A 15,205-nucleotide genomic window follows, 5' to 3' on the forward strand; every position below is an offset into this window, starting at 1 on the left:
TTGATAACCCAAACAAAAGAGAGGGAAGAGGAATGATTAACTGTAGCAACCAGGGACAGCAGCAGCAACAGAGTGACAGCAGGAAGACCTATAAGAAACTTCTTTCTAAAGGTGTGTAAGGAGACCAGGACAAAAGCAGAATTCCTACGTTCACTAAGAGTTAAGAAGCAGATCTGGAGCTTTATGGACAAAAACTGGCAACCCTTTGACAACAAGTGTGGGACATGGACGGGTACATGAAAGAAAGGGATGAGAGCAGTGTGATAGAGAAATATCTGAGGTGCCAGAGTCAAATCAAAATCTAGAATTAGACTAACGGGACCCTTGTGGATTCAGAAAAAGATGAACTTACAAAAGAATGGGTAAAGAGAAGATGGGGAAGGAAGAAGACCTACCTTTGGTGATGGGAGGGAGTTCTAGAGATGAATACTCCTATGGATAAAGAGAGATGGGGGACCTAGGGCTGGGTGTGGTCTAGGGGATTTGGTGTTTAAAAGTCTGCTGAATCCTACCTTGGGAAAAGGGGAGCTGGAACTTCTGGGAGAAACTGGCACCTGGGGGAATGGGAGAGCATGGACCCAGGAAGGAGATTTAGGGGAGGGGGAAGGTGACCAAGAGAAGGTATAGATCAGTGGAACAGCTGGGATGGCGTAATGGGTAGAGCACTGGGATAGGAACAAGAAGATTCATCTTCATGAATTTAAATCCAAGAGCCTTTAGATGCTTACTAGTTCTGTGACTCTGGGTAAATAACTTAAACTTGTTTGCCTCAGTTTCCTTATCTCTAAAATGAGCTGGAAAAAGATATGGCAAACCACCACCACATCTTTGCCAAGAAGACCCTGAATAAGAACATGAAGAGTTGGACACGATCCAAACCACTGAACAACAAATAGATGAGTGCTGGGCTACAAAATCAGAGATGAGGGTCCAGCATTTGAAAGTATCCTCTCTGAAATTGGCAATAATTGTCATTGTTCTGAGAGAGAAGCTGTGATTAATTCCATGACTGGAATGGGATTAAGAGGAATCCATGAGGTAAGCTCTACAAGGCATAATAGAAATTGTCTAGAGGGGAGAAAATAAAATGAATATTGTAGAAGTCTTGATTAAATGAGGAATATAGAGAAATGAGAGAGACCAGATATTTAAAGGAATCATCGATAAGAGAATGGGGGTCTAACACAGACTAAAAGAACAGATAGATAATGAAGATAATGAGAGAAATCATTTTTGGAAAGATGTACAAAAATATGAAATTTTCAAACAAAGAAACTAGTAGAAAGGGAGGAAGGGAAAAGGAAATGTACTCGTCTAACAAAGAAAAAAGGGGAAATAGGAAGAACTACATAATCAGATAAAAGTAGGAGAGAAAAGTTAACTAGTAAATGAGACTTTGAAGGGAATGAGGTAACAAATGAGAGGAAGAGAATGGGGTGAGAATAGTAGATCCATTAAGAACAGGGCCACCTTAATAACGATTAAGATAAAGTAACTGAAAGAACATAGCATTGTGTTTATAGCAGAAGAGGGAAAAAATCATAATTTTAAAAAATAACCCAATGTTAGAGTGAGATAGGATAATATAACCTAATACCCAAAACTTAAAATGAGAAAGGATTATACAATCCAATAAAACAAAAAAGAGTAATAGATTGGATGAAAAAATCCAAATCCAACAATCTGTTGCTTACAACAAAAACATTTAAAAATCAGAAATACATAAAATTAAACTCAGGGGATGGACAAAAACTTATTATACACTAAGTGAAGACCTCCAAAAAATCAGGAGTTATAATCATGTTATCTGACAAAGCAAAAGGAAACATTTAAAATTAAAAAAAAAGAAATTATAATAAGCTGAATGGAATCATAGAACAAGTTGACCAATAATAAGTTTCTATGTGCAAAATGCCTTGACATCCAAATTTATAAAGGAAATATTATCTGAGCTATAAGAAGACATATAGAGTAACACAATAGTGACAGGAAACCTTTATCCCTCTCTCTATTTTGAATGAGGCTAAAAGAAAGATAAACAAAATGGAAAATACATTACTGAAAAAATTGCTGAAGAAACTCCAGTTACAAGACATATGGTAACTTTTAAACAGGTCAATAAAATAATATATTTATTTCTCAGTTCTTAAATGAATTTTTTTTTAAATTGACCATGTATAATGACATAGAGATAATGCAAATTAATATAAAAAGGCAAATAGAGTAAATACTTCCTACTTAGACTATACTACAATAAAAACAGTAATTGGTTCTGAGATCCCAAACAAAAGATACAGACTTAAATGATGACTTGATAATAAAATCTTTAATAATAAATGATTCAAAGAACAAATTAATAAAAATATAAAAGAAAATGATAACGATGAAGTAACATACTAAAATTTCTGGGAGGTAGCAAAAGCAGGGGTGGTGGTGGTAATAGAAATCATATCCTTATAAGCATATATTTGCAATATAGAAAAAGAGTATTAAAGAACTGAATGTGAATTAAAAATTAGAATGCATACAAATAAATAGAAAATATACACAAAAGGGAGATATTAAAAATTAAATAAATTGGAAATGAAAAACATGGAACTGATAAATTAAACTAGAGGTAGTTCTTTGAAAAGGTCAATAATATTGGTAACCCCTTAACTAATCTGATTAAAAATAAGAGCAAAAAACCCCCCAAATCAACAAAATAGCAAATAAACATGATGAAATAAAACTGTAATAAATAAAAATAATAATCAGAACATATTATGAACAGTTTTATGCAAACAAACCTGAGAACCTAAAAGAAATAGACACTAAAAATATAAAATAGTCAAACTATAAGAAGACCATGCTGAATATTAAATAATAATTTCAGAAAAGAAAATAGATCTGGCTCTAAAGAAGAAAAAAACAACAATAAAATAAACTCCTGGTCCTGATGTAGTCACAGGATAATTCCCTCAAACTTTTAGATAGCAGTTAATACACACAGTTCACAAATTATTCTCCAAATTGAGAAAGAAAGCCTACCTTTTATAAGGCAAATATAGTTCTAGTACCTAAACCAAGAAAAGATAAGACACAGAAAGAAAACTATAGATCCATATCATTAGTGAACATTGACTCAAAATTTTAAACAAAATCCTCTCAAAGAGATTATAGAGATTTATGTAAGAAATCATTCATTTTGAGCAAATGAGATTTATACCAGGAATGCAAGGATGGTTCAAAATTATGAAAACTTGGAAAACTTTTCCAATAAAGGTTCCTTGGAACCTTTTCCAATAAATACAAGAATGAAGCAGGATGCGCACTCTCACCACAATTATTTGGTATAGTTCTTAAAATGCTAACTGTAGCAATAAGACAAGAGAATGAAAATAAAGACATAAAAACAGGTAAGTAGGAGATAAAATTATCCCCATTTGCTGATGTTATGGTGGTACACTTGGAAAATTCTAGGGACTCAGCAGAGTTGTTAATTGCGACAATGAACAGCTTCAGCAAACTTGCAGACCATGAAATAAATCCCCCCAAATCAATGTAATTTGTATATGATAATCACAAAACACAAGAAGCAATGCTAGGAAGGAACTTCCATTCCAAATAACTACAAAATGCGTAAAATGTCTGGGATCAGCCTACCACAACACACAAAAGACTTCTATGCATTAAATTACAAAGTGCTCCTTAAATAAGTACCAGCCTAAATATCTGTGGGAATATCCAGTCCTCATGATAAGGTTGTGCCAATATAATAAATGTGACCGTACCATAAAATTAATTTACTCTTTTAGTGTTATATCAGATTATCAGAGGGTTGCATTATAGAACTTAATAAATAATAATAAAATTCATTTGGAAAATCTGAATATCTATAATGTTAAGGGAAATGACAAAAAGAAGTAGGGACCAAAGGGGAGTAGCATTTCTACATCTCAAATTATATTATATAGCAGCGGTCATCAAAATCTAAACAAGGGATAATCAGAAACAGTAGAACTCAGAATAAAATAGAATTAGAAACTTAAAAGTCTGTTGTTTGATCAAGTGAAAAATATAAATTACCTAGGGAAAAAACCTTCTTATCTGATGAAAATGTATGGGAAAACTGGGAAGTAGCATGGCAGAAGTTAGGCTTAGACAAACACTTTATACCAATATTCCACAATATATATTGTGACCTTAATATTAGAGATCATACTACTAAATTTTTTTAAAAGAGAAATAGATCATATACTTCTCACCCTAATGGGAGATGGATTGTTAATCAAACAGAAATAGAAGCAATTACAAAAGATAAAATGGATAACTTTGAATACTTGAAACTGAAAAGCTTCTGCATAGACAAAATTAATGTGCCTAGAATAAAAAGAGAAGTGTTTGAATGGAGAAAAAATTCTTTGCATCAGATCCCTCTGATAATGATATCCAAGATAGGCAAACAATTCCACACACACACACACACACATGTTATGTCTGTGTGTATATACATGGATATTTATATACATATGTATATATGTGTGTATATGTATGTGTATGTATGTGCACACACAGTATATACCCATCAATTGGGGAATGGCTAAATAAATTGTGGTATGCAAATGTGATGAAGTATTCCTGTGCTGTAATTAATGTGTGTGATAATATATGGAAATATATATCCATATTCAATATATCCATATATATGGAAAGATCTTAATGAACTGTAACAAAGTGAGGTAAGCAGTGTCAAGAAAATAATGTATGCAGTAACTGCCACAATGTAAATGGAAAGAACAACTACACACCAAAAAAAAAAAAAATCAAAAGTAAATGTAGCAAGTATGGAGATCAAGTCACACCTGACTGAAGAGAGATGTGAAGTCACCCCCAACCTACTCCTTCATGGATATGGGAAGTCCATAGATATTATACATGTACATGTTTTTGATCAGTTGTGCTCATTTTCTTCCCTCTCTAAAAAATATTATATATTATATGAAATGGTTCTCTAGGAGAGATGGAGGAGAGTACTTGATAGCTATGGTGGTATAAAAAAGAGAAGATATCAATATAAATTTATTTTTTTTAAATGTGGTCTTTGTAAACCCACAGTTTTGGTTTTGGGCCAAGAGTTATAATTACTTTTTTTCCTGGCAAATGCTTCTGGGGTACTAGATTTTGTCTTTAATGAGGAATAAGGGATGGATCAGAATATGTCTGGAGTTATGTACTCAGTATTACATTATTTTTTTCTTACCATAGAAACTGGATTGTAGAAAATAGTCCCTTAATGGATGGCTAAGAGGGAGACGAAGCGAGAGGAAAGACGGAACTAGTGAATCCCAGAAAGGACCTCAAATAGCATCCATCTTGAACAAAAGAAAAGTTCAATCTGGCTAGGGGACCAGGAGAAAGGAGTCATGAAGTGGAGCCTAAGACTTCATGTCTTTCAACAGAACTATGAATAATGCAAAGACCAATCACAATTCCAGATGACAAACGAGAGGCCTGCTTCCCACCTCCTGAAAATAGAGGTAATGGACTCAGGGTATAGAGACAAAATTAAAAAAAAATTTGACTCTACACATTTGTTATAAGGATTTTATTCTTTCTTTATTTCTTTTTTTAAAACCCAATAGTGGCGTTAGAGGTGATTGTTGGGAAGGAGAGAAAACCAATTTTTGTTTATTGAAAAAAAATTAATTTAAAATTAAGCAAATGCTTTACAATGTGACCAAAAACCAAAACAAAACAAATAGAAAGACCACATGGAGGAGGAGTCCATATGCCAACCTAGAACTAAAATTTAAAAAGAGAAACCAACTTGAAAATAAAGGTCAGAGTCTAAACACTGTACATGGTTTCAAACCACCCCGGAGAGAGAAAAAGGACCTAACAGGTTAGAGCTGCCATATCTCCAAAGGGGTTGAGAAAATGACAATACATTTATTTTATCCTGAAACCTAAGGAAAGAAGGAAAAAAAACCCTATTTTCTCCCAAGGTAGTTAAGAGGCAAAAAGAGAAGAAAGGCTCTTTTGGAGAGTACCATAGAAAAGGGGTATTAGGAACCTTTCCATCTTTAAAATTAAAAACTGGACAAGTGGATTTACAGGACGACTGGAATATCTGCCTATTTATCAGTTGGAATGTACTGAATAGAAATCAAAAACATAGCTCAAGCAGCAGTTAGGCTGATTTTGAGAATGAAATATGTCCAAATTAGAGGGTCACTCAGACAAAAGAACTAAGAAAGAACAAGGTATGCCTGGAAAGCCAGTTTCCCTGAAAAGAGTTCTAATATTGTATAGCTCCCCTTGGATATCTATCATAACCATCTTATTATACTTCCTCATGGTGCGTAATAGTTTAAAGTAAAAAAAAACCAAAAACATTTACATGTTTAAAGGAGTATTTGAGTCTCATTTTTAGGGAATAGGGTCAGGGCTTTAATCATCTCCAGTAGACCCATCTATGAATTTAGGGAACTTTGTTAGTTGAAGAGGCATGGAGGTGGCTAGAACCAGGAAAAAAACAATAACAACCTTACAGTTATAGGGTTGGGTAGGGTGTGGACAGGGAACCCATGAGTTTGTGGCTCCATAACTTCCCTCTAGATTATAAAGAAATTCAAGTGATATGAGAGGTGGGAGCACTGGCCCTGATAAGCAAACCCTTCCAGTGGCCAAATCAGCTAATGTGGCCATCAGGCAAACAGAGAAGAGACCATGTTCATATTCTGTGAGGAGGAATCTGCCCAGGAGAGAGTCTCACTTTGAGCAGGGAAAGCCTCATCCCATGTTCTCAGCTGGGAAAGAAAGCACCTATTGTTCTAGAACTTGGCCTTTACACTAAACAAAGCTGTTTAATACTTGAAGTGGAGGGGGATTGCTGCAGCATGGGGGAGGGAGATTGAGATTGTAGTGTCTGGGAATTAGCTAGAGTCCTCTTCCCCTACCACCTCACTCGCATTTCCTTCACCTTTCCATTGTTGTCATGAACCATAATTTGTCCTGAGCTGAGAGCTCAGAACAAGTGCATTAAGAAACACTGGACTGATACAGGAGAAAAGCGTGCTGGACTTGGAATGAGAGGAAATGCTATGGATCCTGCCTCTGTTATTTATTCCTTGTGTGATCTTGGGCTTAACCTCTCTGGATCTCAGTTTTCTTGTCTGTAAAATGTATCGTTCTTAGTACTTTCTAAAGCCTCTTCCAGTTTTAAATCTATGGTCTTTCCAGGTCTATTAGATTGTCGAAATTTTCCTATATGTTGTAACTGGGGATGGGAAAAGGAAGGCAAAAGGAAGCAATGTTTGATGTTGGAATTCCATAGGTGAAAGAGATATCACTTACCCCAAATCAGCTGGTTAATGTATTCTCCAAGGAGGTAGATGCAGGCGAGGAGGACATAGCTGACAGAGAAGAAGGCTGTTATGCTCTCTGGACTTAGCTGAGCAAATACAGGGTACACCCACTTTTTGGTTACATAATAAATCCTCAGAATCCTGCAGAAATACATAAGTCACCCCAATTAGGATAGCATGAGATAAGCTTATAGCATTTTTACGAAGGAGAAAATGGTGCTCTGAAAATATACTGGTAAAGAGGAAACGGAGGAAATGGACTATGATATTGGTTGATAATTGAGTCAACTCCACTGGAAAGTAGAAGTGAACTGTCATTGATGCTGTGCTAGGCAGTGTAGCTAATTAAGCAAATTATCTTGTTGGCTTAACTTGGAATGTGGTGCTCAATGCATCACATATAGAGATTAGAAGAGAAGGAAGGTGGACCGTTGTCTAGAGTCCTAAACTAGGAGTCAAGAACCCCTGGGTTATAGCCCTAACTCTGCTTCTAATTGGCCATGTGAATTTTGGGTGTCACAACTTCTCTGGGCCTCAGTTTCTTCACCTGGAAAACAAAAGACTAATAGACTCCAAGATTTGGGGGCTGTAACTCCAATGCAGTGTGTCCAATGCTGAGGGTTGGTTGTATTGCAATTCATGTATTTTGTCCGTGGCACATATCTAAGTGGATGGAATAGTCAGAAAGTGTGATTCTGGTTCCTTTAACAGGTACTAATCAACATTGTGCATTAGGAAAGAAAGTATGGGAAAGGACCAGCAGGGTCAAACTGAAGTCCAAATGTAGATAAGGGATGAAAATCAGCTTTAATTTAATTTGTTTTGTCCACATCTAGTATTTATCCAGTATGAAGACTTCCTTCATCAACTTAGATTAGAAATTCACATGAAACTTATTGTCTAAGAGCAATGTTTAGGGCAGATTAGCCTTTAACCAAAGTCTTCCCAACTCCAAGGTCAGCCCTCAATCCATTAGCCGACAGAGCAACGCTAACATAATTTCTTTCTTTTTCTTTGAAGCAATCAGGATTAAGTGACTTGCTCAAGGTCTCATAGCTAGTAAGTGTCTGAGGCTAGATTTGAACTCAGGCCCTCCTGACTTCAGAGCTGGTACCCTTTTCAGTGAGTAACCTAGTTTGCCCCACACTAACAAAATTTATTAAAAATAAACTCTCTGGCTTTCTAATTATAATAATTAATAATAATCTTTGATTCTATGATACCATAACATCTAAACAATAAACTTTTAGTATGGTACCAAAGAACCTGAAGCACGTATGTCCCAGAGGTTCCCAAACTTATTTGGCTTACTGCCCCCTTAAAAAAAAAAATTACTCAGTGCCCCCTTGGAAATCTGCTTTCTTTAACCCTTTAATGATTGTTTTTGTTTTTTTAAATTTGCCTCATTTCAAACTACTACTGCCCCTCCGGATTGTTCCAGCAACCCCAGGGGGCAGTATCGCCCCCTTTAGGAACATACAGAGCCTAAACAAATCTCTTGTGTCAGGATTCCACGGGAGGGAATCCTTCCCTTAGGGTGTACATTCTACTAAGGAAACTGAGGATAGAGAAAGCAGCCAAGGAAAAGCTTACATGCAATTACTATAGGTTGCTCTAATTAATTTATTTATTTGGATTTATGGTACTCTGGTATCAGAGCAAATTTATACAGAACCATGTGCAAAAAACAGTTTTAAGCTAGAGGCCTGGAAAGTTTCTATTTCCTCTGCAAATGTGTTTGTTTCATTTCTATAAGGTTTGCAACGGAAAGTTCCTGAAGGAGACTAATGAATTCTGATGTTTCACAGGGAAAGTGTAAAGAAAACTACAGGTCTGTTAACCTGACAGTGGGAAAAGCAATGAAAATGCAAATACAATATTAAGCAAGATTACAGTAATTTAATAAAGGGCAGCCAGCATAGAAGCATGAAGGGAAAATTGTGCCTGTCAGTTTGTATCACATCTTGGATAACAAGACTGAATAAATGTTTTAAAAAAAAGGAAGAAAGAAAGAAAGGAGGAAGGAAATCAAATAATGAATAAAATATACTTGGCCTCTGAGAAAACATTTGCCATGGGGGAGAAATGATTGACAAGTTAAGAATATGCATCACTTGGAAAAGGATTATGAAATGGAATTAAAAATTAGATGTATGACTCTACCCCTGCTCATATGCTTTTCCTGTAGAGAGGTCAGATGGCATGGCATTTTGCTAAGGTGAATAGTACTGCTCCAGACCAATCAGTAGTAGTTGTTTTTGTAACCACTAATTCAAAGCCCAGTATATTACACATAGTAGGAACTTAGTAAATTTTTCAAAAATGGATTGAATTTGTGGCAGACAGAAAATCATTTCCAGGAAAAATCTCTCCAAGGTAGTCCTGGGGGAGGTTGTAGGGGTAGGGATTGAGAGGTGTAGTTAAAGATTAGATGATGGGCTCACTGTGATCCATTCACTCTCCTATGTTCAAAACCTTCAGATCATCCTCCCCTATCATTGCTGTTCAATCCTGTCTGACCTTATTTGGAGTTTTCTTGGCAAAGATACTGGAGTGGTTTGCCATTTCCTTCTCCAGTTCATTTTACAGATGAGGAAACTGAGGCAAACAGGGTTAAGCGACTTGCCCAGGGTCACACAGCTAGTGAGTTTCTGAGGCCAGATTTGAACTCAGGAAGATGAGTCTTCCTGACTCCAGGCCTGGTGCTCTATCTGCTGCACCCACCCAACTGCCCCAGCTCCATAACTTCCATCCTCTCATCTCTATTTTAAATACCTTCCCTAATATGATGCTGTTCTCCTTTTACTTCTCAGATTACCACTATCCTCACATTCTATATTCCAGAGAAATTAAGATTTTTTTCTGCTAAACAGATAAACAAAGTCATCCACTCTTCTATCTCCACGACTTTGTTTCTGCTGTTCCCTAGGCTTAGAATTCTCTTTTTCATCTCTCCTACTCATCTGCACCTATTAATTTCCTATTGGGCAACTAGGCGGTGCAGTGGATAAAATACCAGTGCAAGAGTCAGGAGGATCTGAGTTTAGATTTAACCTCAGACACTTGACACTCACTAGCTGTGTGACCCTGGACAAGTCACTTAACCCCAATTGCCTCATCCTGGGTCATCTCCAGTCATTCTGATGAATATCTGGTCACTGGATTCAGATGGCTCTGGAGGAGAAGTGAGGCTGGTGACCTGCACAGCCCCCCCTCACTCAAAACAAAGTCAAGTGCAAGTCATGTCATTATTTCTCTGATGGCATGATCTTCTTTGGCAATGAAGGATGAACACACATATTTCCTACCAGTCTTTAGAATACCCATATTTCATATACCTCCTTCTAAAAGCCTATCCTGATCTCTCTGTCCTTAACAACACTTCCCTTTAAAACTTCAGATAGTATGTAAACTGAAAAAGTTTTTGAACAAACAAAACCAATGAAGCCAAAATGAGAAGAAAAATGGGAAATGGGAAAAAATTACAGCAATGTCTCTTTTCTCAAATACACAGGGAACTGATGCAAATTTTTAAAAATAAAAACCTTCCCTCAACTGAGAAATGGTCAAAGCAAACGAATAGACAGTTTTCTGAAAAAGAAATGAATTTTGTCAATAGTCATATGAAAAAATGCTCTAAATCACTAATGATTAGAGAAATGCAAACTAAAACGCCTTTGAGGTAGATACCTCACACCTATCAGATTGGATAAGATGACAGAATAGGAAAATGGCAAATGCTAGAAGGAATGTGAGAAAATAGTCCACTAATTCACTGCTGGTGGAGCTGTGAACCAGTCCAACCATTATAGAGAACAATTCAGAACTATACCCAAAGGACTATAAAACTGTGCATATCTTTTGACCTGTGAATATTCATCCTGGGTCTATACCCCAAAGAAATGAAGGAAAAAAGAAAAGGATCATATGTACAGAAATATTTATAGTAGTTCTTTTTGTGGTGTCAAATAATTAGAAACTAAGTGAATGTCCATCAATAGGGGAATGATTGAAGGAGTTATGGTATATGAATATGATAGGATACTATTTTGTTATAAGAAATGATGAAAAGGATGATTCCAGGAAAACAAAAACTTGGTAAGACCTATATAAACTGATGCAAAGTGAAGTAAGCAGAATCAGAATAGTCTACACGCTAACAGCAAATATTGTGATCAACTGTGAAAGACTTTAATAGCTCTAAACAGTACAATGATGCAATGTAATTACAAGAACTAATGATGAAAAGCGCTATCCACCTCCAGATAAAGAAGTGGTAGACTCAGAGTGTAGACTGAAACACATTTTTTAAATCTTTGTCTTGGGGTTTTGCCGCTGTTTTTTTTTGTAACATAGCTAATATGGAAATATGTTTTACGTACCATCTCTAACAGATATTGTAATTTCTTGCCTTTTCAATGGATGGGAAAGGGAATGGAGGGAGTGAGAGAATTTGGAACTGAAAATAAAAATAAAAATTTTAAAAATAATTTTTAAAACCCATATTTTATGCACACATATAGTCAAAGCATTTATTAAATATTCACTATGTATCAAACATTGTGCTAAGGTATTTTGTTTTGCCACTCTTAAATACAATTACATGTTATGTTGTATTTTAGAATAATCCCTGTCTGTGTATTATCTCTCTACCAGAATGTAAGCATCATGAAGTCAGGGATTGCATTTTATCTAATCTCCCTTTCTTCCTCAGGTCCTACCATAGGTGCTCTGCAAATAGTAGGCAGAAAGCAACAATCAGCAAACATTTTCTATGAGCAAGGCATTGTACTAGGGGCTGAGAATACAATAAAAATGACAAATAGTCCCTGACCTCAAGGAGCTTATATTCTAATAAGAATATAACAGGTTAACAGATAAATAAACACAAGATAATCTGAACACTTTATAATTGCTGTGATGAAAAAGGCTTCCAGTAGGAAGTAGAAAACAAGCAATGGGGACCACCTTAAAGGAATCCCAAGACAATGATTAGATGTGGTTATAAATATGTTCATAGATTTGAATTTAGGAATATGGAATTGGAACTGAACCTTTGATTTCAAGGATAGAGAAAACTCTCTGGTAAGTAAACTCTCATTACCAGTGTAGGTCAAGACTTTCTCTTCAATGTGTTAGTCTTAGAGGGTTTAGTAGAGCATTGAGAAATTCAGTAATTTGCCCAGGGTCTCACTGCCAGTATATACGAGAAAAGGGACTTGACCTAGGTCTTCCTGGCTACTAGGACACTTTTCTATCTCTTAAGCCATGCTGCTTCTCATATGGATGTGAACATATATCTGGATGTGAACAAGACATTTTTAAAAGTCTCAAATATCTTTGTGGACAATATGGCCTATTATCGAGAGAGACAATATTTGCAAAATAGTACTGTGGTGCTTTGCACAGTAGGTACTTATTAAATGCTTATTTCCTTTACCCTACCCAAGATGCCTTCTAGCTCTAAATCTATCAATCATTAAATATTTATTAAGCACCTAATATCTGCCACTATGGTGGATAATTAATAGTAACTGAAAGAATAATCTGAGCTATATGATTTATTAGCAAAATAGGCATAATAAATGAGTCAACGGACACTCTGGTCAGTTCAAAGACTCTAATACACAGAAAGACTTTTACGTATTAAAAACAACTAATCAAATTAGATCAATTAATTAAAAGAGAACAATTAATAGGATACAAAATTAAGTGATCTGATTTCTAAGTGGAGGAAAGATTAGGGAATTTCCAAGTTGTGAGGAGGGGAGAAAAAATTTTGATTGAGTTGGGAGGGGAGGTGAATAGGTTTTGGAGTCTTTCTTTTCCCAGAATTGATAGGTGCTGATTAATTGCATTCACCTACATTTATGAAACAATAGCTGTCTCCTACTGTTTCCCATGGATCATTTGCTGAAAAACAACAAGATGGAGGAGACTATATGTGGCAGCACAAGATGAGATCAGTGTTCATGAGACACATTCTAATTGGTTCTTTTGATTTCCATGCCAAACCAACTCTATTTCATCACTGGGCACTGTGCTAAGCACTAGGGGTACAAAGAGTCAAAAGACAGTCCTTGACTTCAAGGATATTACAATATAATGAATCTATAAAGACATGAATTTATTATCTTATTATTCTATATAAATTAGATTAGGGCTTCTTAAACTTTTTTCTCTCTCTATCCCTTTACGCATTTCAGCAGCATTTGGTGGCATTATGTGGAGTGACAGCTTGCGTGATGCAAAGAACACATGCTGTGTGTTCAGAACCAAGGCTGTAGTGAAGTGATGCAACATGGGTAAGTGCTCACAAAAACACCCCTAATTCATTTTGTGTTTGATTTTTAATTATTTTTGGGTCATTACATGTTCAGAAATTTTTTACCGATGCCAGATTTTTCATGATCCTGTATGGGGTCAGGACCCAAAGTTTAAGACGTGCTGAATTAGATGATAATACAATGAGGTAGATTCTGAATTAGTTGAATGACCAGACTCAAATAGTGGCAATTAATGGACCACCATCAAATGGCAAGGATGTCTTCCCTGGTTCTCAGGTATCTGTCCTTGACCCTATTCTTTCAATTTTTTAATCAATTATTTTGACAGATTCAATTTAAATCCAACAAACATCTCTTAAAGGCAAGATACAATGCCAAATGGAAGAAAATTGCAATTTTCTTTCATATTTCTCCTCCCTTGTACTTGGACCTTAAGTTATTGTCCCACAGTGCCAACGATAAGTATATTCCCAATTTGCCTTTTTTTCAAAACCACTTCCCAAGGATAACAGAGGAGATGGTTTAGGGTAAAACGTAGGACGATGGGCGAGGAAGAGTCGAATCAGAGGAGAGGCATGGTATCTGATATTTTGTCAGTTTTGTCATTTACCATGTGCATTTACTATGTCAAATTTAGTAGTTTTAAGATTTCCAAAGCGCTTTACAACATCTCATTTTATCCTCACAACAACCTTCAGAAGTGTTATTGCTATTTTTTCAAAAAAATTATTTTATTTTTATTTCATGGACTTAACAAGCATTTCAAGTCACTTAACCTCTGTCTGCTACAGTTTTCTTATCAATAAAATGGGAATATCAATTTATTACTATTATAATATTATTATCCCCATTTTATATATAAGAAAACTGAAGCAGGCAAAGGGTAAGTGACTTGTCAGCCAGCATTAATGACAGGTCTAAAACCGAGTCTCCTGACTCCAGAGAGTTTTCTATGATCCCATTTTGCCTTTCAAAAACAGTAAGATGACTTCCATGAGAAATGGATTAGTTCCAAAAGCTTATGAGACCACTGATAATCCTGTGTTTCTAGTCACTGGAAAGCTGTGGGAATTATTTTTTATATGCCTACCCTTTAGCATTGTATCTTAAATTACTGTCTCACAATGCCAATGGAAAGTACATTCCCAATTTGCCTTTTCTCACAACCATCTCTGAAGCATGCCAGAGGAAGTAATTTGAGCTAAAGTTTGGGATGATGAGGGAGGAAGGATTGCACCAAGGGAAGAAGTAGCACGGCATCTGAAACCTTGGCAAGTGTAAGTTCAGTCTCTGCACTCTAGACGACGTCTTCCAAAGAGTCTGAAAGACATATGTTCACTCCTACCATTCTGATCTGTATCCATATATAGACTAATGCATGGATTTTGCAATCATAAAAATAACAAAAACAGGCAGCATGCATGAGGCAGTCCCCATGGATGTTGGCCTCAATGGCTATTTTTAGATGATCATAATATGGTTTCAGCCGTCAAATACTTGCCAACTTAGAACGATTACAGAAATCTGACTCACGTTTGGTTCTCACGCTCTCTCTGGCTCTGGCCCATA

The 15,205-nt window shown here is 36.0% G+C and overlaps 1 protein-coding gene across 3 annotated transcripts in view; it reads right to left on the reverse strand.

Annotated features, from left to right (window-relative positions):
- The window catches only part of ADTRP (androgen dependent TFPI regulating protein), a 120,022-nt gene that overhangs the window by 18,052 nt on the left and 86,765 nt on the right, over positions 1–15,205 (reverse strand). For all 3 annotated transcript variants that reach the window (XR_011965909.1, XM_072603826.1, XM_072603825.1), the window contains exon 5: positions 7,339–7,490. Coding sequence is in view for 2 of the 3 variants with exons in the window: in XM_072603826.1 (XP_072459927.1) it covers positions 7,339–7,490 (152 nt within the window). In the remaining variant the exon portion in view is untranslated. The remainder of the gene's footprint in view (positions 1–7,338; positions 7,491–15,205) is intronic.

The sequence above is a fragment of the Notamacropus eugenii genome, chromosome 4 (assembly GCF_028372415.1).
Source record: "Notamacropus eugenii isolate mMacEug1 chromosome 4, mMacEug1.pri_v2, whole genome shotgun sequence".
Lineage (NCBI taxonomy): Eukaryota > Metazoa > Chordata > Mammalia > Diprotodontia > Macropodidae > Notamacropus > Notamacropus eugenii.